Here is a 25,123-nt window from a genome sequence, read left to right on the forward strand (position 1 = left end):
ATTTTACCAACTTCAGCTTCTTTCTTCTATTTTGATCGATACATAGAATTGTACACTGTCATCCCAACATCCTCCGTGGATTTAATTTATGTTTGAGGGTTATTTTCCCATTAGGGATAGACAGAATCCCGTTCCGGCAATGAGAGTGGGTGGTCCACTGTCCGCCCCAAGGGCATCTCCATGACGAGAACACGGTATCATCACTAATAAAATATCATCTGAAGACCCGGATCACCACGGCCATGGCGGTCCGTTCAGGAAAGAGGAACCACACCATCGAGGCCGAGACAAAACGTAAACCCAAGGAAACGAACGATGCAGTTCAAAAAATAATAAATATTTACAGTTCTCACTCGTCAGGCGGGGTTTGCTGGCAAAACACACTCTCGGGAATTCTCAAACGTGGCCACTAGAAGAGTACACTGCATGAAAATGACTTTTCTCAAAGCAATTTGGTAAGAGAGGCCAAATGTTTATAACCTGTAGAAACAATCCTACATACACAGAGTTCACGTGTCAACATGATCATTGGGTGTTATTTAAAATAGCAAATTTGAAGAATACGAGCAATGAATGAAAATGCAGGATTTCTGAACTGACAATGAACTGAATATCATGACCTCATCTAAAATGTTTTCCAAAGGTTGATACTGACACTTTAAAAAAATGCTTAAAAAGAGAAAACAGTACACAAATTTATAAGTGAAGGTTGAGCCTCATAAAATCGACCATGTTAAACAAAATATTTGGTTGAGCCACATGCCATTACATTCAATCCCGGTTATATACTACAAGACAAAGATATTTATGATTGATATCTTAAAATCTATTTTTAGAAAGACTGGAAAGAAGTGTACCTCACTGATGAAAATAACTCTCTCTTAGGATAGGATTTGGGGTGACCTTTTTTCCTATTGAGACTTTTTTTTGCAAATTTTCTTTTACTGCCTATATGACTTGCACAGCACAATTGTGTGTTATCCGTGGTACTCCGTGTGCCCTGAGAGCTCTGAGGAATTGCCATAGGAACACGGGGCCGCTCAGCTCCCTGAGGAGCACAGAGTCACCGCGTGGAGCGGACTGCAGGTGCACATGGCCACAGGGCCATGACGGGCTGCTGGTACATGAGGACGACTGAGCCCTTCAGCGTGCATCCTGCCCCAAGGGCCAGCTCCAGCTCCAGAGAGCAAAGCTGTCTGCGTGTTCACGGGAAGGGGGACCTCAGAAGTCGGGGAGTGAGGGCCTCTAGCTGCAGGGAGAAGGCCTAGAGTCCCCGGGACAAGATCCAGGGCTCTCCAAAGGTCTTCCTTTCCCGGCCCCTGGGAAAGCCATCCCTACTCCTGAGGGATACGAGGCAGGAGGAAGAAGTTCTCCATAAAATGTTTCTAATACATTTATCTAAATAGGTGGGATCACATGAACAACCTGCTATCCAATTAAACCTGCCCCTTCATAGGCTGAGGTTTGTTTTGTTTTGGTTTGGTTTTAAGCTCTATTGTGGTTTGTATAGTAAAACAAAATAAAAATAAAACCTTCCTTGAGCCATCAGAGACCTACTACAAAACCACAAAGCCGAAGGCCCCTTCCCAATCCATAATCCCTCATGGAGTGCCCCAAACCATGCCCTCCTTAAACTACTGGAAACCTGCAGGAACTGGCTCCATCATTCTGTAAGTACATGAATTTCTGGACGGAAGCATTGAACAAATGCAATAAAAAACCTTATTAATCACTCAGTCCATGAAAAAAGCGACCTTTCTGTGCCTCATTTTTAAGCAACTAGAAATGTTATGGGCTTAGCTATCAAATTCTCTTGAGCATGAATAACTTATAAAATCTGCTGGCATATTTTATAAAGTCAAAAAAGTCATAAATGGTGGCATTGCTTTATGACATCAGCAGTAAATTCAAATTGATCTTTTCTATTCATGAACTGTGTGTGGGCTTCTTCTGAAATCCTCCTAACATAGGGGTTCAGGCTTTACCCCCAGACTCTTTTTCCCAGGGGAAACTCAGAAATCCAGGGTGGTGCTTTATATTTCCACATTGTTTTTGCTGATTCTCATCTACATAAGATTCTCACATAGAAGCATCTAAGAATCAAAGAGAATCACCCGCCTCAATGAGGCAAGAATGCACTGAAAATCTCATTATTAAAACTGCTCAACGAAGGCCATTGGGATAAATTCAAGAAGCCTTATAGACCTGGCTTGCCAGCAGGAAGGTGGGTGTCTCAGGCAGCCTTAAGGTGCCATGGGGTTAGTTTGATGCTGTGCTGGTGAGCAGGGCCTGGTTGGTTTCCAAAACAAAGAGATGGGCAATGTAGGCATTATAAAGATGAAATGAATGCTTGCTTCTATTTCTCGAAGGCTCCTAATGCCATCATGTCTCCTGCTGGCTGATTCAACTGGAACAGACTGGCCAGCTCGATTCAAATGCTCAGAAATACACATATTTCTGCACGTGACAAGGGCAGAGAACCACCTGCACGTCCATCAACACCTAACGAGGGCCAAGGCAAACCTCAGGAGCAAGCAGGCCGATGGCTCTCCAGGACAGAAACAGCCTATTTGGGCGTTTTGCAGGGAGAAGACTATGCTTTATCACTTCTCAGGAGCAATGCCACAGACCTGTCCTGCAGCTGCCTGGGGGCAACGTGAAGGTGGAGAGGAAGAGAGGACCGCAGGTACTACAGCAGATCAGCCCCTGTGTCGCGGGCTCTGTGGGTCCACTCCAGGGTCAGCACTGGACTGGGGCCGTGGAGCACGTCATCTGTGCTCACAGACCGTCCTGTGTGGGTTCCTTCTAGCACCTCTGTGCTACTTGGCATCAATGTTAATTTAGCCTTCGCACGTTGCTTTTTGCAGTTTCGAGTTCATGAGTCTACTTTTCCTTCCAGTCCCTCACGGCCGAGGGCTGTATTTCAGTTTTAAGTGGATAACAAGCTGGAGTGATGCTTAGGCATTAACACTCACGGTGCACAGGAAGGGAGCGCTCCCACAGCTGGACCGCCTCTTTCCTACCGTCCCAGCTTCCCTGCACCCCCAGGGCCTCCAGCCAGCCCAACTCTGGGGATCCCTGCTCCACCCCCTGCTCTGGGGGGAGTGGGGTCTTCCTGACACCTGGCCGCAGCGCCCCCTGCACCTGCTGCTGGGAGGGGCCGGCCCAGCCAGAGGCAGCCTGGGGGCGGCTGCTCACTGCAGAGGGGATTTGCTTGAGTTCCCAAGGTCACTATCGTGTCCATTATAATCACCAGCACACAGAGGCTCCCACTACCACCCCTGCGTTCAGCCTCACTTTGTGAAGAAATCCAACTGGGCTATTAGAGCTGGCTCATTTTATATCCGAAAACCAAAGATGGAAATAAAAGTCACGGGAAGGTTATTTGATTCTAAAATGTTTTCCCCCCTAAATTCAAACCAGGGTTCAGAAGTCAACTATAATTAAGACATCCTAATTTCATTAAAACTGGCCCCTGTTTGGCAAAGATGAGCACAGGGGACTCCCCTCTGGGAGGTGTGGGCCCCCAAATCTGCCCAGGCTCCAGCAGGAAGCTCATCAATGCAGAGGCTTTCTGCACGCAGTCCTGGTGACCGTCCCCTCCTGTCTGTCTCTCAGGGGCCTGCAGCTGCAGGTGCAGGAAGGGGCTGGCGACTCCTCCACACCCTTCAAGACAAGCAGCAGAGGCTCTTTTCATGTTGCTTCGGTCTCAAACGATTTGGCACCCGAATTTCACTCAGCCTGATTCCATGAACTCAGGGAGGAAGGGAAGTGTCCCTCGGGCTGTGGGGGGCCATTACTCAGTGACTGGCTTTGGGGACAGCCGTCATCTGCATTCGGGTCCTTACCCCTCGCTCCAGCAGCATGTCTCGGAAGTGGGTCACCCGCTCCTCTAGCGGCAGGAGGATCTGGGGTGGCGGCGTCCTGGCACCCTTGCTCTGTCCTTCTGCCTCCTCCGGCCCAGGACTCACATGGCCTTCTGTCCTTTAGGGCACAAGATACAGAGAGTTAAACGTGCCCCGGGAGGCCCACCCGCCACCTCTGACAGCCTCCAGGTAACACCTGCAGAGGCAAGCACTCCGAGAACCCGGGAGAAGCCAGGCGCCGGTAGCCCCACAGAGGACGCGCTTTGGCTCTTGGATGCGGACTGCTTTGTTGTGTTCGGGGTGCAGCCGAGACCGAAGCCCTGACCCAACGGGCACCAGCCGGGAGCGAAGGTCATGGTGGGTGCACGTGCAGGCCGAGTCGGGCCCCCGGGAAGGCCCAGAGCTGCCGTCTCACCCCCCAGACCTGGCGTCAGAGGACGTAAAGGGGTGAGCCTTTCCACCAGAGCAACCCGTCAGGGCTTGCATCCTGTTCTGTTTTGTTTTAGCGAGGCCTTCATTTTGGACAAACGCAGGAAGACAATTACCAGGGAGTGTGCGATCAACACTCCGGGTACAGAAACACTGTCCTGGGGTCTAACCCGACAGGGAGAGGTCAGTGACAGCAGCAGGGACCCAGACCCCGCCCCAGGCAATCTGCGCAGGGAAAGGTGCAGAGCGGGACCTCCGGACCCTTCCCTCCCCCCGGCCCAGGGGTGGCTGCACTACGGCCCACACAGCAGGCTGCATCGGGAGCAGGCAGGAGCCAGGGCCCAGCGGGGCAGCGGGGATCCAACGCGCCACCGCAGGCTGGCGGCTCGGGGGAAGGAAGGAGCTGGCTCTTACTGAGCACCAGCTCAGCATCCTGCCTTTTGTCCTCTGCCGCCCATTCGATAGCTCTCTCTTCGTTCTGCACCTTATCCCAGCAGCACTGCGGGCCCTCCTTCTAAACCATCTCAGTGTTTGCTGCTGGAAGAAGTTCAGCCACCTGCAGACACAGGTGCTCACATGACGCCCTCCCCTTCCCTGACCTGGCCCGCGTGGGAGCAAGCCCATCCAGCCGCCGCTCCGGTCCCCTCGTTGCAGGCTGTGCTTAGCCCTGAGGCACAGAGTCCACCTACACTGGCCAGAGAGCAGCTTGATGTGACCCCACGGATCCCTCTGTGCGGCCTCCCCCTGGCCCAGCCCTGCCCCATTCTTCCCCATAGTCGGGTCCCATGGCCAGCGACTCCAGCAACGAGGGGGGAAAATCTACTCTGTCCTCAGACCGGCAGTTTTAGGGAACCTTCCCTTTCTGATGGCACTGTGGTCAAGTTAGGCTGCCAACTCCCCCTGCCAAGCACCGTGACTCGGTGCCCCCTGTATGCCTGCTAGGGGATGTAGAAAGAGCAAAGAACATGCACCTACAGAGAATGGCATGTCCCCACTTCTTTGCAAAACCAGCCTCACCCTGGGAATTAGTGGGTGAAAGCACTCATGCCACACCCACCCGGGCTTCCTGACACAGGGGCAGAACCGTGCCCTCGCCCAGGGTGCTCGTGCTCCTGGGGGACATCTGGTGGCTACTGGCACATGGAGATGCAGAGACCAGAGATGCTGCTCTGGTGCTGCATCATGGACGCCCGCACGGATTATCCGGCAAGTCTGCCCAATCCGTGCGTTTTGGGGGGAGAGCAGGAGGAGGCCCGTTCAAGGTCATACCATCACTCAACCAAGCCAGTCCCTGCCCCCTGATGCCCGCGTTTCCCATCACTCTCCATCCAGGACACCATGGAAATCCGTCAGTTACCAACTTTAGGATGTGCTGAGAATACGCAGTGTTCTCTAACACTCACCAGGGGTGGAGTATGGATTAACCCAACCTACTACAAAATGCACAAAGGAAAAAACAACAACAACAAAGACGTTTGCTCAGCCCATTAGGGAATCTTATTTATAGGCCAACTATTTCAGGAGAACTTACATTCTCTGCTTCTTATGTGATTATGTGGATTTTCAAAAAAAAAGAAAATCACCAGTGGATTTGCAATTGTCTCCTATTCCAGAGTGTGTAATTAGGATTTCATTGTAATAAATTTTCATTAGTTAAAAATAGAAGTATGGAAACAAGACCTATATTGTTGGAACTTGAAACAAGATTAATAGGAACGTTGCAAGCTCAGCGATGATCACGTATTATAGCTCATTCAACACAATATTTTGTTCAGAGCTGCTGGATGCCTTCCAGAATGTGAAGCTCTCAGTTCAGTTAGAATTGGTCAAAAGTAAATGCAAACTTGCTAAATATACTTTTGACATTCTTATGGCTGAATGAGTTTGGTATCTTTAACAAAAAGCAAATTCTAATACTTTTAATAAAACTAGCTCAAGCCCAAACCACCAAGGATGAGAGGCAGCATCCCCAAGGGCAGAGTCACTGGTACCCACAAGTCTTGCCAGCTGTGTGGGGTGCCTCTCATCTGGAAGCAGTTTTACCCCATGGCAGACGCCTTGACAGGTTGGCACCTGCTTGGGGAAATTTTTCGGGTCAAGTGCGTAAGTTGAAAGGGGCTTGGTCTTGTCCGGCCTGTTCCCCAGAGCGGGGGTCCCCAAGTCTGGGCCACATACTGGGGTCCCTTCACTCTGGGGGACAGCATGCTCCCTGGCTCCCGTCTCCCATCCTTGGGGAGACATTATGGTGGCCACCCCCTACCTGGGGCAGAAGGGCTGTTTTCCCCCATTCTGCCCCTCGCCTCAGCCCTCTGACCACTCCTGAGCTTGTCCAGCTGAGCCGGGAATGGCGCGTGAGCAGGTGCACACGTGGGTCTGCCCCGCGGTGCGAGGTCAAGCACGGGGTTTTCTGATTCTGCCCATGTGCACTGGACAGCAGATGATTTGGTAAAATTCACTAGACTCACACTTAGTGCAAACGGATTCTAGACACAGCACGGCTGGTTGCTAGTTTCCTTTTTGGACACCAAACGTGTATCTGAGGCCGAGGGAACTCGGGGCACCGGACTCTGCCCTGCGCCCACAGGTCACCTCTCAGAAGCACAGACGCTTCTCCCTACCTCCCGAATCCTCCTGTGGAGAGACGCAGAGATTCAGAACAGTGCACCGTTTTCATGGCGGGTGCTTACGAGGGGGTGCGTTTCTCAGCACTTCCGAGGCCTCCCTCTCCCTCCCTCCCCCGCCCTCTCCCATTCCTCTCCACCAGCCCTCCCCCCATTCCCCTTCCCCTGCTCCTCCTTCTCCCGTCCCTAACCCCCACATGCCTCCTCCCTCCCCCTTCTTCCCTCTCCCCCCCGACCAGCACTATCAGTTGAGAGGCTGCACAGAAGTAGAAGACATTCTCTGTAACCACTGCTCCAACGCAGAGCACGAGAGGGGAAGAGGCAAGGGCTGACTCGGGCGGTGATGAGTGAGTCCATCTCCTATGAAGAGACGCTGGGGTCTGAGCAAGCGCCTGGTTCCAGGGAAGAAACCACACGTGGCTATGTGGCGCTCAACGTGCTTCTGAGCCCCCTTGGGGACAGCTTGCTGCAAAATCTTGGGCAAATTATGGAAGCTCTCTGGACCTGGTTTTGGTAAAACACGTGGTTTGGATGAGACGATCTTGAAATGCCTCAAGGACGGCCATCCTGGGATGCGAGTGTGATCCTGTTCCTTTAGTCCTGCTGAAATATTCAAACATCTTGATTCTGCCATCGACTCATTAGCTCTCCCAACTTTGCAGTTCCTAGAAATCTGATAAGCAGGCCTCCTGCATCTTCATCCAACTTGCTCTTAAATCCTTCAGCAGGAAGAGCCAAAGGCAGTCGCCTCCTGCCAGCCCCCAGCCCCACCCTGCTGGGGACACTGTCCTGGTCAGCCTCCTGCAGCACCTGCGTCTTCATTAGCCATGGCCACCACCCGGGTCCCCACCGTTGGCCGGCCGGCGGCACCCCTCTCAAAGGGGCTGCTGAGTGACTCTGGTTTGTTTAGACCCCCTCTTGCTCCCTCCCTGCCCTCGGGTGGGCTTCCCTGGCATTTCTGCTTTACCGCCATTGTCTGCAACCAGTGGCCCCTCGGGGCCACACGGCCTGCTGTCAGGGCCGGCTAGCTGGTCGGTGTGCTGGCAGGAGTGAACCGTGGGATAACAAAGGCTGTGTCTGGCCTCTGTCCTTGCTTTCTCTGTGAATTTCCCAAGCGACAGGGGTGTCCTTGTACAGGAGCCTCTTTTGGCCCCTCCTAAGCTCAGGTGGTCCCTAGTTTCCGGGGAGGGCCTGGCCCACCGGAAAACGACCGCATAGTCAGAGGGCAGGAACCCTCAGGAAGGGAGGGGATGAGCTTGAGTTGGGTCACACGGCCGGAGATTCAATCCTTCCAGCCCACATACTGACACCAGTAGAACTCCAGACAATGGGGCTAGGGGAGCTCCCTGGGTGGGGGGCTTCTTGGTGCCCCAGGAGGGAGGGGCACCCCAACTCTACAGGGACAGAGGCCTGGGTGCTCTGGACCATTCCAGAGCTCACCCTTCTTATCTCTTCCATTTGGCTGAGTCGTGCCCTTTATGATAAAACCGTAAGCTTACATATAGCGCTCTCCAGAGTTCTGGGAGTCAATCTTGCAAATCCCCAAACCTCAAGGGAGGTTATGAGACCCCTGAGTTTATAGCCAAGTCAGAGGTGGGGATGGGCTGGGGACCCCACTTCCTTCTGGTGTCTGATGTGGGGGCAGTTTTGATTGGACTGGCCGCTTCACCTACGGGGCCTGCACTAACTCTGGTTGGATACTGTCAGAGTGGAGCTGTAGGATGCCAGGTGACCGTCAGGGAACTGCCCTCCGATGGCAGGCACTATTGGTTTCTTCTAATTCCATCAGCAGGTGTGCCCAACGGCCTGCAGTGTGGCAGCCAGCAGCCAGGGCTGAACGTGTGGCTCCTGAGCCCCCTGGTTCAATCCCAGCAGACATCCCCCTCCACCCCTGCAGCTCTCAGCCAGGATCACCAGTGAGTGCCTGCCAGAGGTGGAGAGGGAGGGTCTGTCCCCGGGCCTGCCCAGCTTGGTGGCTGACCGGCAATCTCTGGGTCCCTTGGTGTTGGAGGCATCATCCAGGTCTCTGCCCTCAGCTTCCCACGGTGTCCCCGTGTGTGTCTGTATCAAAATGTCCCCTTCCATAAGGACAGCATCATTGGCTTAGGGCACACCCTAAGGCCCCATTCTGCGGTTCCGGGGCTGGGACTCCAGCATCTGGATGGGGTAGAGGAACACGCCCATAAGCAGGGCATCCTCCCTGGAAGAGCAAGGCCTCTTCAACACGAAAGTCAATGGGCTGGAAATGAGGAGCCCGAGGTTTCCCTGGGTGTGAAATGTGGGGCCAACATGCCCAGCCCAATCCAGGAATCACTACACCAACCTCACCCTCCCCGGAGTGACCAACCACCTGGGTCATGGGCTTTTTTCTAGGACATTCACACTGGTTTGTGCAGAGAAGTCTCAACTTCTCCAGGACAGGTCTCTGGTTGCCTGTAGCCCACGCTGGGGTCTCCTGAGAGCCTCTCGGTGCCATCACCACAGAGCACCATGCCCTGCAGTCCGGGCCACATCCGCATGCTGGTGGCCCCAAGCTGCGACCTTTCCCCATTCTCTTCTAGCCGCAGCCCTGACAGACCATCCTGGCAGAAGGGCCACCTGCTCCCTCAGGTCCTCATTCCACCAACCTGGTCCAGTGGCCCCGTCTTCATGGCTCCCTCACCTCTGTGCCTTCACCACGATGTTTCTGCTTCACACCTGCTCTTCCTGCTCCTTGTCCACTCATAGCTGGCTTGGCTTCATCTGGTCACCTGGCCATTACCCCTGCAGGACATGCCCCACCCTGTGCGACTGAGCTGCTTTCTCCTCTGCGCTCAGAGGGTGGGGCTCCTGAGCAGGAGGGCCAGACACACGATGCTTTTGTCGGAGCCACGTCTGGATCTGCCTCTATGACTGCTGGGCACATTCCTGAAGGCAGCTTCAGGCCTGTTCACGTGTTCTTCTCCACCACGAGGCGAGGCAGTGTGCTTGATACTCAAAAGGCAGTGAATACATTGTTGACTTAGATTTTGCGGTTGAGTTTGTTCCTTGTGATTTCCTTGGAGACACATTAAATGTAGTGGAGCTCCGGGTCCCACCTTCTGAAGAGGACAGGCATCACGGTGTTTAGACGTCTTTCTTACAGCCACAGAATGGTGCCCTTCTGAGCTATTCCTCCAGAATTTGTCTGGATGTAATTAACACATTTTTGTAAGCCTTCTGAATGCATGGTTGTTCTCGCTGAAGAATTGTCAGAGGAATTTATAAAACAAGGTTATTTTTGTAAATGTACTGGGGTTTGGTATCCACTGTTCTGTGCCACATAAAATTGCTGAGAGCAACGCTTCAGGACCGAAGCATACCTGGAACCTCTTCACGGCTCACAGTAACTGTCTTCTGGATTTTCATTAACCTCTTCAAGCTCCATAATCCATATCCTCAAAATGGGAAGAAGGAGGAAGAGGAGGAAGGGAGGAGGAAGGGGAGGGGGAGGAGAAGAAGGGGAGGGGGAAGTGGGGGGAAGGGGGAGAGCTCCATGGTAGGCATGATGCAGGAGGCAGAGTGTTGGGCATTAATTGTTTGATCTCAACAGACTTGTCTTTGAACTTGGACTTTCACACAAAATGTACTGTGTTTTCAGGAAAATCTCATCATTTCACTGATTTTTTTTTAACTGTAAAGTTTAAATTATAATACTTGCCACTTTAGATTTTTTGTAAGAATTAAATGAAGTAATATGAACACCTGATATTTGTTGACATTCTGTGTGTAAAACCCTGTCCTCCTACTTTGCCTCTATCAGCTCATCCGATCCTTATCACAGCCCTGTAGGGCAGCCATGGGTATCGTCCTCATTTCACAGATGGGAAGACTGAGATGATGCATGTAAAGTACTTAGCACAATGGCTGGTCTGTAATAGTACTGATGATGATAGTGATGGTGGTAGTGGTGATGGTGATGGTGGTGGTCCCATGATAGTGATGATGGTGATGATGGTGACAATACAGTGATGATGGTGATGGTGGTGATGATGGTGATGTTGATGGTGGTGATGATGGTCGTGATGGTGATGATAGCCATGTGGTGATGATGATGGTGATGATGGTGACAAAACAGTGATGATGGTGATGGTGATGGTGGTGATGATGATGTTGATGGTGGTGATGATCGTGATGATGATGGTGATAATGGTGATGATGGTGATGATGGTGACAATACAGTGAAGATGGTGATGGTGATGGTGGTGATGATGATGATGATGATGGTGGTAATGATGGTGGTGATGATGATGGTGATGGTGGTGATGATCGTGATGATGGTTATAATGTTGGTGATGATGGTGGTGATGGTGATGATGATGGTGGTGGTGATGCTGATGCTGATGGTGGTGATGATGGTGATGGTGGTGATGATGGTGGTGATGGTGGTGATGGTGATGATGGTATTGATGGTGATGGTGGTGTTGATGGTGATGATGGTGGTGGTGGTGATGGTGGTGGTGATGGTGATGGTGGTGATGATGGTGATGGTGGTGGTGATGGTGGTGATGGTGATGATGGTATTGATGGTGATGGTGGTGTTGATGGTGATGATGGTGGTGGTGGTGATGATGGTGGTGGTGGTGATGGTGATGATCACGGTGATGATGATGGTGGTGATGATGATGATGATGGTGGTGATGGCCATAGTGGTGATGATGATGGTGATAATGGTGGTCATGTGATGATGGTAGTGATGATTCTTCACTTTCACTGTCTCTGGCAGCCTCTGACCATCCACACCAACCCTCCCAACAATGAGATCCAGCACTTTGACTGGGTGATGTCTCACCTTTTATTTGACTTAATGGATGGGGAGAACTTGCTCTTTCTCTTGGCAAAAAAGGCTGGGAATTTATCATCAAAATACTGCCAGCCTATAACTCCAGTGTTAGACACAATATGAAATTCCGCAGGATTCAAAGTCTATGAATCTCTGCCTTGTGGGGCCTCAGACATTCTGTCATGTGGTTGTAACAAATGGCCTTCAGATGAGGCGAACTTTGGAAGATCTGTATTCTATAGTTTTTAGCGCTGACACTGCAGGATGGGAGCTGTCTCTGGATGCTGTCAGAACACTGGCACATCACTCAGGGTAGGCTCCGGGTCCCTTGGTGGGGCTGGGGTACAGGGGCCCCAGCTTGGCCAGCACTGCCCTTCTCGTGTGGATGGTCAGGATTCAAAGTCAATGGTGGCATCGAACAGGATGCCTCCCTAGGTTGGAACACAGCCATAGGCAAGATCCTGGATCCAGGAAAGAGCAAGGAGCCATGGGAGCATGGGGTATAGCTGTCCCCTGCCTGCATGCAGAGGCAAGGCTCTAGGAAGCACAGGGACTCAAGCTCTGCCTGGAGAAGTAGGACTTGGGTGCAGGCTGGGGCCTGAGCTGCTCGGGGCCTTGGGTACCCACCCTAGGACCCCACTGCCCCCCGTGGTCTCACTGACCGCTGACCACCTGGCAAACCTCTGCCTGCCCTGCCCTGCCCAGCTCTCCCCACTTCTGGAGTTTTGCTCTGGCCCCACCTTCTGGTCCTGATGACACCTACCCAGAAAGGGTCTGGGGATCACCAAAGGCACCCCAGCCTGCTGAGGCCAGGCAGACCTCTCCACGGTGGTGTGACTTCATTCATCCATCCCTTTCTGTGCACACAGTTGTGGCATGTCACTTATGACCCAGGGCCCATGACCTCCTACCACACCGATGGCCTTGCCGGCAAGGGCCTTTGGAGGGACAGAAGGGTGTTTCAACTGCAGCTTTATTTGTCAGCTCAAGGGCCGCCCCTGTGTCCAAAGGCCATGGTTCCTTCCATTCCACCTGCTAAAAGGTGTTTGTTGCTAATAGCAGATGGCCTTCCTCTGGGTGGCACTGAGCTCAGACTCTGAGTCTCCAGACACTGGTCAGTTTTCTTGTCCAAAGGGCAGGTCCTGACCCCGTACCTGCTTTACAACACAGCTCTGTAGGTGCCAGGCCGTCCTATCTGGGGGCTTGTCTTGGCTAAATCGGAAAGAGTTCCGAGCAGTGAGGGGTCCTCAAGCACCGTGGGGGGCCCTGTGCTGTCTCTTCATCTGGGAACGCACATGGTCTCAGAGCCCAGGATGTTTTCTCCACGACGGCAGCACAAGGGACCCAGACCTGGTCCCACGGCACTGGGTTCTCACTGTTCCTCGAGCAAGAGGTACCTCCTTTTGTTCTCCATGTTGCCCCACACTCGGTGCTGAGCACACGTGGGCTTGAGGAGCCGGCCCAGGGCACATCTTCGGCTTGGGGGACGTGGGGTGTGGCTCACAGAGGCTGCTGGGTCACTCACGTTGCAACAGCAACAACAAAAGGCCCGAGATGGCCCCAGTTTGAGAGGCGGCCCCGGGCCGTGGCTTTGGACCAGGCCGACAGAGGGGGTGCCTGCAGATGCTCGAGGGGCCTTCCGGGCTCCAACCTCAGATGAACCAACATGGCCCGGAACTTGGAAGGGCGAGGTGGCCGGGGCTGGGACCTGAGGGTCCCTTCAGGATAAAACTTGAGAAAAATGCAAAGAGAAACTGGCGTGAGCATATGGGAATTACAGAGGCACGCCAAGGAAGGGAAGGGAAGGCACGGGCAAAAGTGAGGGACACTGCAGACAGGCTCCAAACGCAGGGCATGCTCTGGCTTTGAGACAAGGAGAGGGAGTTCCAGAGCCTAGTGACCAGGAACGCTGTCTCGGACCACCTCCCCGTCACCAGCTCATCTAAGCTTGAGCTGTAGGAAAAGGTCATTGTCCAATCCCATACAAATGAGCAGAGAACAGTAATGCAGAGAATAAATGCCCCCACAGGCAAGCAGCAAGGCCAAAGGGCAGCCAGGACTCTGATGAAAATACTACCCGGCTACTGGAACATGAGCTAATTTTTCAAAGGACACGGTAGAGGTTATAAAATCACAGCACGTATCAGGATAGACAATTCAGTGGGAAAAGGGCATGTTGGGCCAAGTACAGATCTGAAAAGACATCTGAATGATGCAAGAATTTAGAAACAAAAGGGGAAAAACTTTAGAAATGAAGAATACACCCGAATGTACGCAAACGTGAATAGAATAAACACCATGGATAATGCCTAAAGGGGAACAGTTAAGAAGGAGAGGAGAAACCAAAAGAAACCGGGAAAGAGACAAAAAGGATGTGGAAGCAAGTGGGGCAGAAAGAAAAAGCCTACGACGTACCTGGAGCGGCCAGTGAGGAGGCTCAAAGTGGGAAAGGGAGCAGATGCTACAAAGTAACTTAAGGGAAGTCTCCTGGTAGAAAAAAGATGTTCACCCACATGTTGAAAAGCACGTGTCAGACCCGGGGCGGTCCAAGAATCACCACAATAGAGACACAAACTCTGACTTCTGGACAGAAGCAGTGACTGAGACCGACGCGCATCAACTCTGTTTCCATCTGGGAATTCACCGTGCATTCAGCACCTGTGCAGGATGCTGGCAAATCAACAGGGTGTTGTGAAAATGAGTTTTAACGGGAAGGAATCAGCATTCGTCCTGTGTTTTCTGTCTGAACTACAACTCCAAGGGACCAGAAAGTGGATGAGGACGTTGCTCTTTGTAAAGTGCTCAAGCTCACGGGTGCAAATAACATGGTAGGATTGACCTACCCGAATTTACCAGTCCTGAAGGAAATGATGGTCCCAGGCTAATCACCTGCTCGCATCACAGGAAGACAGGTGGCCAGAGGCCACCTGTGAGGCCGCCTGATGGAAGGAGTTCAGCCTGCTGTGAGGTTCTCTTGCCCAACGCTGACCAACCCCGGGCGGATGCAGCCCCTCCGTGTGGCTGAGCGCACAGAAGCTACAGGGCAAGGAGCTCGCGGACGCACTCAGGGGGGCGAGGACACAGACTGGGGGGACTTCAGCAAGGGGAAAAACGCTGATTGCTTTCAAAGCAAATGAAGAAAACCAAACTGGGCCAGGAGAGGAGAAAAGTGCAGGTTAACAGACTCAGGAACGTGACCAGCAGGGTGTGGAGTGCAAACCTGATGCGGATCCGGGTCTGAAAAATAAAACTGCAAGAGAAAATAAAACAGTGGAGGGAACACAGACAACATCAGGAGGCGAAGGGGTCACGTCAGGGAATTGCTCTTTGCTGCTTGTTCTCAGGTGGGATTATGGTTATCTTTTAAAAATCTTCTATGTTAGTCATGCGTCCTGAAATATGGACACACGAAATTTATATGAGATCTGGGGTTTGTTTCAAAACAGTCGGAGCGGGGTGGCGGGACCAGGCATGCGAGGTGCCGGCAGGAGGCAGTGGCTGAGCAGGAAGGTGACTGAGGGATGACGCCCTGCTCCATCATCTGTACTGGATTTGGCCACATTAAAAAGCTGAAAATCGGCACACTGACGGTGACTTCGTGGTGGGGGACGTGGGTCATTCTCGCAGTATTGGGCCTTCTCCAGCGACTGTGCTGGAGCTGGATGAACCAGGGGCTGCCCGGGCGGTCCCCCACCCCTCACACTCCGACCTCTCGGCTTCGCCAGACATCACCATGCCTGGGCCCTCTGAGTTTATCTCCCCTGCGTTTCCCCGCACACAACCCTCGTCCTTGGATTTGCCCTGTTCTGGCACTCGCCCCTCATCGCGGACCAGAGCCTTCAGGACGGCACGCGCTCCGCGTCCCCCTCCTCCCCCGTCACCATCACTGCAGCTGCCCCTCCCCGCGTCCCCCAGCTGAGCGCTCCCTGCAGAAGTCAGCATCTGGGGGAGCCGGGCTAACCAGTTCATTATCCCGAGGTAAAGACATGCTTTCTCATGGACGACGAGAAAAACCTGCCTCAACTGTCACACATTTATACTTCAAGGGGTGACAGAAGGAGCCAAAATGCTTGACAACCAGGCTTGTGCAGAGGGAGGCGAGGTTGCCATGGGATGGAGTCAGCGTCTCTCCATGTCCCCGCAGCGACAGCATCAGAACTCCGGCAAACCGTAACCACGCCGTGGGTAACGGTTAACGTGACCAGATGGGGAGGCTGCAGAAGGAGGGCCACGTTCTGGAAAGAAAGCAGGTGGCGCATGCTGGTGAGTGTCCGTGTGCAGGCCACCAGGCGCCGCTCACCTCACTCGCCCTCAGGCACGCCCCCACAAAAATATCTGGTGACTCAGAAAATGCATTTCCACTTGAAAAGCTGCAGGGATTTCAGAAATCCGAACTGGGATTGCCACCGTTAGCCAGTTTCTGATGATCAGTGGCTCACTCCTGTGGGACCAAGAGCAGCTGCAACACTTCTCAGCCTTGACCAGCCAGATGGAGATGGGTCTGGAGTGAGGAAATGCCCCGGCTTCCGTTAAAAGGGAGAGTTCTGAAGTCGGAAATTTAAAGAAGAGGTGGAAACCGAAACTGTCTTCTCAAATCCAAGAGCATCGCCAGGGACAGTTCAGTCCTCCACTCCCTGCAGAGCAGGTGGCCGACAGCCCTCAGCACCCCGGCGCCCCGGGTAGGACAGGTCCCTGCCTTCTCCTGGCCTGGGGGCTGGTAGTGATGGAGGGAGAGAAGGAGACGTCCCCTCCAGCCCTCTCTCTGTGGCTTCGTCCTCCACTCCCTGGGGAAGCCTGTCAAAAGCATCTTGTTTAAGGGGCGCCTGCGTGGCTCAGTCGGTGAAGCGTCTGCCTTCCAGTCAGGTCATGATCCCAGGGTCCTGGGATGGAGCCCCGCATCGGGCTCCCTGCTCAGCATGGAGCCTTCTTCCCCCTGCCCCCGTTCATGCTCTCTCCCTGTCTCAAATAAATAAATAAAATATTTTTAAAAAATCCTCTTGTTTAAAACTCAGCATACACTTCGCCTCCCTAATGGCCTGATGCCCACATGGCCTCACAGGGAATCCCCAGACTGCTTTCTCACGGAAGGCTACACAGACGGGCCTCAGCTCTGGTGTGGACGGGGCTGTGTGACACCCGACGCCAGGCAGGAATTCAGATCAAACAACACAGAGAGCCCAGGAGTGGCCAGATGCCCACGGAAGGCCCAGAACCAGTTACGGTGCCTGCCCCCGTGCCAAGGGGAGGGGCTGCAGCTCAGTCGTGGTTCATTGTCGGCTGACGGAGAACCAGAGAGGGAACTTTGGGGGTGTGGGTTCTGGAACCGACTTGGACTGGCCCCCCGCAGGCCAGATTTCAGATGCATCTGCATGTGAGTGCCGGCCACGTGGACGCTGCCCAGAGGACTCTGCTTGCCCACCCAAAGGCCAAGGGCAGTGTCCACGACGTCGGTGGGCTGCCCGGCATGCTGCACAGGGTTCCTTGCGAATGCCGACATCTGGTCACCCCTTCCAGAAATACATGCATGTATAAATCTTTTTGAACAGCAAATAAATGCCAGGAATATCTGTGTTTGGTTAAAAAAGACAAACTAGAATCCCGTCACAACTGAGGCTTGCACGCTCAATCCCAAAGGCAGCCCTCACCAGGTAAGTGGTGTAGGATGTCCTCATGACACAGGCACAGACTCAGTACTGTTACAAAACCACGGGTTTCTATACAGAACCCACTGATCAACCCAAATCATGAATTATGTAAAAAGAATAACCTAGAAGGCAAGTGGGTGTTAATGACTTGTTTGCCACGCACGTCCAAGAGCATGAGCCACCCTCTGTTATGAAGTCCCCTGGAGAATGTGAGACTCCCACGCTGATAGCGGAACACAGATCGTTCTCATTCTATAGGGTCAAATTAAAGATATAATTTTATAGCAAGTTTTATTTAAAGTCCACCTATTTTCTAGCATTATTTTATAGCATTTCAAAGAAGCAATGCTCTTACCTTCTCGACAGTAATTTTTCTGGGATTCTAGAAACCCTGTGTATAGAAGTGAACGGAGCTCACTCCCACTTGTCTCTGCGGCATGTTGCCCTCCCCACGGCCCACACACTGACCATCACTTGCCTTTGCGCCCAAATCAGCAGCTTCCTGCTGCAGTAAGAGTGTTTCCCTCCACCTTCCACAGCTGGCTCTCTCTATGTGGGCTCAACTTGGGGACAGTCCCTGGATAGTGTCCTCAAAACCTCCAGACTTTAAATCAGGTTTTTTGTCTTCTAGATGGTAATGTTGTTTTTGTTCTAGATGGATTCTCCCAGCCCTAGGTGGCCCCCAGGTGAAGTGCAGAACTGTGGATGGACAGATCACAACCCCATGACCCAGCCTTGTCCCGAGGACCTGCCCAGAGTGTGTCTTGGCCTCCATGGTTTGCCAAGAGAATATTCAGGCCATATTTGGGGTAAGCAGAATAATCACAAGGTACTTCCTGCTGATTCTATGCTCTCAGAGGACTCCAGCCCAAACTGCATCCGACCCCAAGAAAACACCCTACTTGACATGAAGATTTTATGGTATAAGGTCAACTTCATCACTTACAACCGAAGCTATCGACTGGGCATCCCCCAAACTCACAAACTACAAAATCTATAAACTTAGAAATAAACAATGTTCCAAGCCAAGACATTCTTTTGGTGGCCCACAGGACAAGAAGTCGATGCCAACCCCTGTGGGGCCAGTCATCACTGAAGGAGCAAGGCCACCCTCTCATGCTCCGGGGCACCATTATGGAGGAGGAATCTCCCAGCCTATCCACTGGCCAAGACTGGCGCCTCATGGAATGGCTAGAGGCCACATGCGTCGCGGGCAATTTCTTCTCTGATGTGTTTTGCAGATAATTTCATTCTGAGTTTTAAACTAAATGCCTCACTTTCGCTGAATCCTTAAAATAGTTCAGTTCAATTATTTGAAATAAATCCTAAGTTCTTAAAATAGACTGCACATTTGAAAAGCAGGTCTGAACTAAGAAAAGACGACATGTCAGAAACTGGCAGAACCTCTGGGCACCGCACAGACACGGGGAGAAGCAATCAATTTTCTGGTTCCAGGGAAGATGTCGGATCGTGTATCAGGAATGCATTCCATTAAATAGTAAATAACAAGCTACTTGACACGGCACACTCACCGGGTCGTTTAAAATATTTTAGTTATTTGAAAGCTTGTCATTGTGACATATTTCTCTTCCCAGGGAATTCCAGGAAAAGTATCATTTAGACCTGAGTTATTTGATCAATTGATTTAATTCCATCTGTGAAAGAGCGTGCACAATGTGTATGAATTGTGTGAGGGTTCGAGAGAGATGCAGGAGTAGGAGGTGATGTCCAAAGTGAGCATGTGGCTTATTCCCTTTCTTCTACAACATGGCTGCTAGTGAGTTGCACACTGTAGGAAGATTTCACAGGCTTCTTGATGAGGAAAAATTCTATGATTTATACAAAAAAAAGGTGGATCAAAAGGGACTGATTTTAGCCCATCCTCTGGAGGCCGGTTCTCTTACTATATATGCCAGAACCCGCTAATTAAAAACACACAAAAGCAGTTAGGAGCTTGAGAAGAGCCTGAACTTATTGACATTAACCTTCTGGAAGACAGACAATGCAGAGCTGATGCTGGTGGGCTGACCGCCTGGGGCGATCTGCTCTGAGAAAGGGACATGCCGATCCGGCTGTCGGGGGCATTTGGAAAAACAGCTCGGGGGTGAGGCTTCCGAACAGAACAGGTGGTTTGCGTGCACAGCTCAGAGATGAATGAGCAGGACGGGCGGAACATTCTAGATCCCCAGTCCAGCTGCATCACTAAGCAGAGACAGCATTTCCTCCAAGGGCTCCGTGGGAGAACAGAGCCTCCCAGACAGCAGGGCCTGCAGCTCAGGACGGACTGGGCAGGTGGAAAACAGGGAGGCTCTGCCCAAATCCACTGTGTCTGCTCCAAAGCTGTTGTTTAATCATGGAAATCCCTCAGATGATTAACAGTGAAATTAATGTTCTGATGTTTCTTAAATACCAACTGATCAGAATTCAAGGCCAGTCCCTCAGGAAAATGAGTGGAATCGGGCCGTGCAGGCAGATGGCCCAGCTCCTCTGGATCCTATCCAGCCTCCCCTCCAACACGAGTTCGACATCATCCCATAGTGGCTGGATTTCCGCACTTCTGGTGCCTCGGGAAGGGCGTCTTGATTTCAAGATTCTATATGCATTTATCCAAAGACTGACAGAGACCCGCTTGGCCGATACCCGTGCTCTGAACATAAAGACATGACTCTTTACTCCCTTTCCTGGAGCCCATGGGCCCATCAAAGGCACTTGGCATCCATCCTCTGGGTGCATGCAAGTGTCCTTTGGTGCCCAAAAGTGACTTTATAAAGAGAAGGTGGGAGATTGGGCTGGGGGGCTCCTCACTCCAGCACCACAGGGACCCTCATGCCAACTGCAGCCTGGATCCCCGTCGCCCCAGGAAGGAGACCCCCCTCCCTGCACCGGGACAGCTCCCTGTCTTGGGGAGGACCGTGCTCACCCTTCCCTGGAACTGTTTCTGGAAAGTTCTGTGGTGTCTGTTTGTTATCAGTTAAAATTACAATATACCTGGGCCGTGGTCAGCGGAATGATTTTTTGAGGCGGTGCATGGTAGGGAAAGGCCCAGCGGCGTCGAAATGAAGGGACCCGAAGCCACCCAGGGAGAAGGCTGCAGGTTTGGGCCTCCAGCCTCGTCGGTCTGTCACAGAGAAGAGTCCCATCCTGCGTGGGGGTCGGGGGCCAGGTCCCACGGCCCGGTACCAGTCCTCTTCCTCCCTCCCCTCTGCTGCCAGGAAGCCCCAGTAAGGGCGGAAGATACCAGGATGGACGCAGGCTCTGAGGCAAGACGGCATTTTTCTCCCTGCAGACAGGTGCCATTTCTAAGAAAGGATTTTTTTTTTTTTGGTAGAAATAATACTGAAACTGTATTTTTCAGACTTCATACAACAGAAGCTTAAAGAATAATTGGGTGACATGGGGGCACCTGGCCGTTTCAGTCAGTGGAACGTGCCACTCGTGATCTCAGGGTCGTGAGTTGGAGCCCCACGCTGGGTGCAGAGATGACTTAAGAATAAAACCCTTAAAAACATATAAAGATAAAAAAACAAAGAATAATCAGGGGGCATAAAAATGGTGACCGGGTGATGGTTTTAACCAGAAATCATCATAAATCAATGATGTGAGGTCTGTTTCTCTCAGATCTGCAGAGAATGATTTTTCTTTACGATGATCACACTTTCCATCTGTGATGCTATTTATACAAACATCAGTTTTTAGAACTTGGCACTGGAACCCTAGCCGCCGCCGTCCCCCTGGTCTCGCACGCCCTCACAGCCCGCCAACCGACCATCGGCCTGTGGGCCCTGTCATGGTGGTCTTCCGTGTGCCGCGTCTGCCCTCACAGGGTCCTCTGAGTCTCCTGACTTTCAGAATGACTTCCAGGACGAGGCCCTGTTCTACCCGAGCAGAGCAGGGGGTGGGCTCCGGTGGCACCGCCTGCCTCCTGAATGTGCTCCGGACTCTAGGGCACATTTTTTTTTTTTTTTTACAAGATTTATTGGTTTAACTGAGAGAGAGCGGGGGCAGGGGCAGAGGGAGAGGGAGAATCTCAAGCAGACTCCCCACTGAGCATGGAACCTGACCCGTGCTCAATCCCAGGGCCCGGAGATCATGACCTGCGCCGAAACCAAGAGTCGGGGTCTTCACTGACTGCGACACCCAGGTGCCCACATACCCACGGCACTGACCCTTGACACGGGCGGCTGGCTCCCTGCTGGAGGCCCAGGCCATCCCGTGAGAGCACAGATGTGTGGGCGGCGGGTCGCGGCTGAGTGTGCCCGCTGGGCACGTTGAGCACCAGGCTCTGGCCGGACGTCGGGCACCACCTGAGCTCAGGAAGTGGCCCCTGACTCTCTCTTCATGGGTGGCCTTTTAGATCCCCTGCCTTCTCTGCCAGAGACGGTGGCCCACCAACCCTGCCACGCCTTCTGCCCCCCTTCCAGGGAGCTCAGACACACAGACCCCGAATTACACCCCTTTGTGTGGGACTCAGGAGGAAAGGAGCCACAGACCAGGGCCGGCAGGGGGGGCTCCCGGCGGGTCTCCCGGCCACGGGTGCTGCCGCCACAGCTGGGGGGCGACGAGCGTGGAGAGCTGTGCACGCACGGAGTGTGACCGCAGTCATGCAGCACCCCCCACCCCCCTTCACTTGCCACCTCAAGCTGCCACTGGGAGCTCCTGCAATCTCGTGCAGAGGGGAAATCTGAGGCCAGGGGGAATTACTTTGCCCAACATCACAAAGCAAGCAGGAGGCACCCAACTCCACCCCAAGAGCTGCCGGACATGCACACCCATGCCCTCGCCCAACACACAGCACCCGTGTCACCCTGGCAGCTCCGTGCATGCCTTCAGGGCTCCGGAGGCCAGGCCAGGCAGAGCACATGGGCCCCGGGGAGGGCCAGACGCTGTCCAGGGCCCACAGTGCCTGGAACCACCGAGACACCTGCCCACTGAGGCACGGGGCGCCCAGAGCAGAGTCACTGAGACGGGACCTGAGACCTCCCACCCTCTGCCTACTGGTTAAATCTGCTCTTTACTCAGTCACTAGAGTCAAAACAATCCTTTTTCTTTCTACGCCTCCTAACTGTCTGCGAAGGAAAGACGCGGGAGCAAAAGGCCTTGTCCCCTACCTGTTCCTCTTGGTCTTCAGGTCCCGGTCCGCCCTGCCGTCCTCAGACTGTGACGCGTCACTGTGGTCGGCTGGAAGAAAATCAGCTTAATGAGGCTGGAATGTCAGCTCCCATCACTCTGGCAAACCCCTGAGATGCACTCACTTTCCAGCAGAGTCATCTGGGAATCAGGAACACAGAGATCAACCCCTGGAACCAGGCTTCTCTTAGTATTCCTTGTAAGTTCCAGCAGAAGAGAAATCTGATTTTCTTCTGTGCAGAGAAGGCATTTAGAGGCTGCTAGATCATCCAGCAAAGCCAGAGGACAGAGAATCGAAGAATGGCATCTCCCAACCCCTCCCCGGGCACGTGGGGATGCAGGCCCTGGATGAGCCCTTCTATGTCCTTTCTATGTCACGTGCGCCCTCACATTCTTGCAAGTGGACCAAGAGACCCTGGTTCTCTCCTTTGCCTCCAGGAAGCATCACCCCTCCCCTGCATGCGGCATGCACGTCATTCCCGACTACGTGTCTACTTCAAAAACCCAAATTGATTTTGAAGACAGGTCCCCTATTTCCAACCTGAGGCGGCTGGCCTTATAAATATTGGATGAGCTTTTGGAATGAAAAAGTAAAAAGGTGCTTCAGTGTTTCATATTTGTCTCCAAAGGGGAGAGAGAAAAAATGAGGATCAACGTGGTTCTAGAGCATTATTATTTCAGTCCTGACACATGAATGATTTCCAGACATTCCCTGGCATCACAATGTTTTCTTGCCTTGCTTCTCACTCTGTATCCATCACGCCCCAGAGACCCCTTGCTCTTGCTCCTGTCCCGGGCGGGCAGAGGTGCAGGGGGCTGGGCTCTGTGGCGCATCCCCAGGTCCCCGTGTCCCCCACCCACCTGGCTGCCCAAGCCCCGCCCTTCCTGAGGAGGCTCCGCCAGGAGAACACGGCCCACCGCCTCAAAGAATGCACTGTTTGGAACCCAGCGAAGCCTCCAATCCAGTCAATTCCTAATTTGCTTCAGTGTTCAGTGTGGGGCTGGCAGCAAGATGAGAGTCAGGTTCTGGACGCCCACCCGTGGCCACCCACGCCACGCTGTGTGCACTCCACCACCCCGGGACCCAGGGGGACCTGAACGGGACCAAGAACGGGCCACAGGCCTGTCCACGCCACATGCCCTCGGCCCGGCTGGCAGGACAACACCCTCTGGAGGACACTCGCCCAGGAAGGCGGCCCCACAGACATGGACCCTGTCCAAATGAGCATGGAGCAGAGTGAGCTCCTTGTGGGACAGAGTGTGTGTGTTTGGGGGAGGGGGGCGGGCACTCAGGACCTCAGCTCAGGGAAGGCTGAGCATCGGTGGCCTCAGCGGCCCCGTCAGGGCGCCTCACGCCCTAGTGACACTCGGGCCATCCTGTGCGCTAGAGGGAGGCTGCTCAGCACGTGCCAGAAGCAGAAGGGACAGGTCCCAGGTCCAGAAACTGCCAAACACCCCCCCTAGGGGACAGAAGCCCCCCTCCTCATTGAGAACCAGAGGAAAGAACGTTTGTGAGAAATGCGCTCATGTGGGGCGAAGTTCACCTTCTTCCCGCTCCACACACTCTTCCCACACGGCCGCTCCGGGACGCGGGCCATCCGTCCCTTCTAGGCTGCTGACCCCTGCAGGCCAAGAGGCACGCTCTCCCCCACTCCGCCCTGCTCCCTCCTCCTGGCCTCTCTGCCTCAGTGACCCCACGGGCACCCCAGCCCTGCACGTTCAGACTGGGTCCACCCTCACGCCCCCCGTTCCCTGTCCCAGCCTCCACGCCCACCGGCATCCCTGCACATGACACCCAGGCCCGGATCCCGGCCGCTCTGCCCCCGCGTGCGCACTGGGCTCTCACACGGACCCCGCCTCTGCCTCTGACCTGACTTCTCTCCCTCGCGCCCTGCAGACACCTCTCTCGGCACTTTGTAAACTCCATGACATTTGCAACAGGCGAGGCGTTCAGGTAAAGTTGTCTGTCCTGTCACTCTTTACACTGGTGTTTGTGAGACAACGTGAGGGAGAGGCGCCTTGGTTCCTTCCGAGGCACAGAAGAGAGAAAGACCCCCAACCCTGGGGCTGCCCTCGGCAAACAGAGGGGCAAGGCCGGGGTGCTCTCCTGCCTGGACAAGAGCCCCAGGAGCCTCTCCTCCCCTAGACCGGGTCAGAACCGGCCCAAGGTGGGAGAGCTGGGGCGGCGGACCTGGGGGCATGGTCATGGGCGTTGGGACGAGATGCCAAGCAGCAGGGCTCCCTCGTTTTTCGGGGTGGCTTTCTTGCACCAACAACTACGTCTCCAATTCTCTGGACACTGACTGGGACTGGATGTGCAATAATTCAATTAGACTCTGGCACTAGCTGCCTGGAGACCACGTGGGGCCCACAGGACACGGGTACCCCTGCTTCTGACCGACCGGCTGGAAATCGTGATGCTTGATGTGTGCTAGAACAGTCCACAGAATACAGGGAAACACCTTGTTCCCTGGCTCAGAACTCACTGTTCCTGGGCAGCAGGTGTCCTGCCACGTGCCCCTCCTCCCTGCCCCTCCCCCCTCCCCCTGATTCCTCCTCTGCAGGCCCAGGGCAGGTGGCAGAGACGGGTGGGGGTGTCAGCCTGCACTGGGGGACATGAGGGAATTAGAACAG

The 25,123-nt window shown here is 53.5% G+C and overlaps 1 protein-coding gene across 1 annotated transcript in view; it reads right to left on the reverse strand.

Annotated features, from left to right (window-relative positions):
• The window catches only part of TCERG1L (transcription elongation regulator 1 like), a 191,613-nt gene that overhangs the window by 15,391 nt on the left and 151,099 nt on the right, over positions 1 to 25,123 (reverse strand). Inside the window, exons 8-9 of the mRNA XM_027596504.2 lie at positions 22,471 to 22,540; positions 3,849 to 3,984 (exon numbers count right to left, since the gene is read on the reverse strand). Coding sequence (XP_027452305.2) covers positions 3,849 to 3,984; positions 22,471 to 22,540 — 206 coding nt within the window. The remainder of the gene's footprint in view (positions 1 to 3,848; positions 3,985 to 22,470; positions 22,541 to 25,123) is intronic.

The sequence above is a fragment of the Zalophus californianus genome, chromosome 15, assembly GCF_009762305.2.
Source record: "Zalophus californianus isolate mZalCal1 chromosome 15, mZalCal1.pri.v2, whole genome shotgun sequence".
NCBI classification, from domain to species: domain Eukaryota; kingdom Metazoa; phylum Chordata; class Mammalia; order Carnivora; family Otariidae; genus Zalophus; species Zalophus californianus.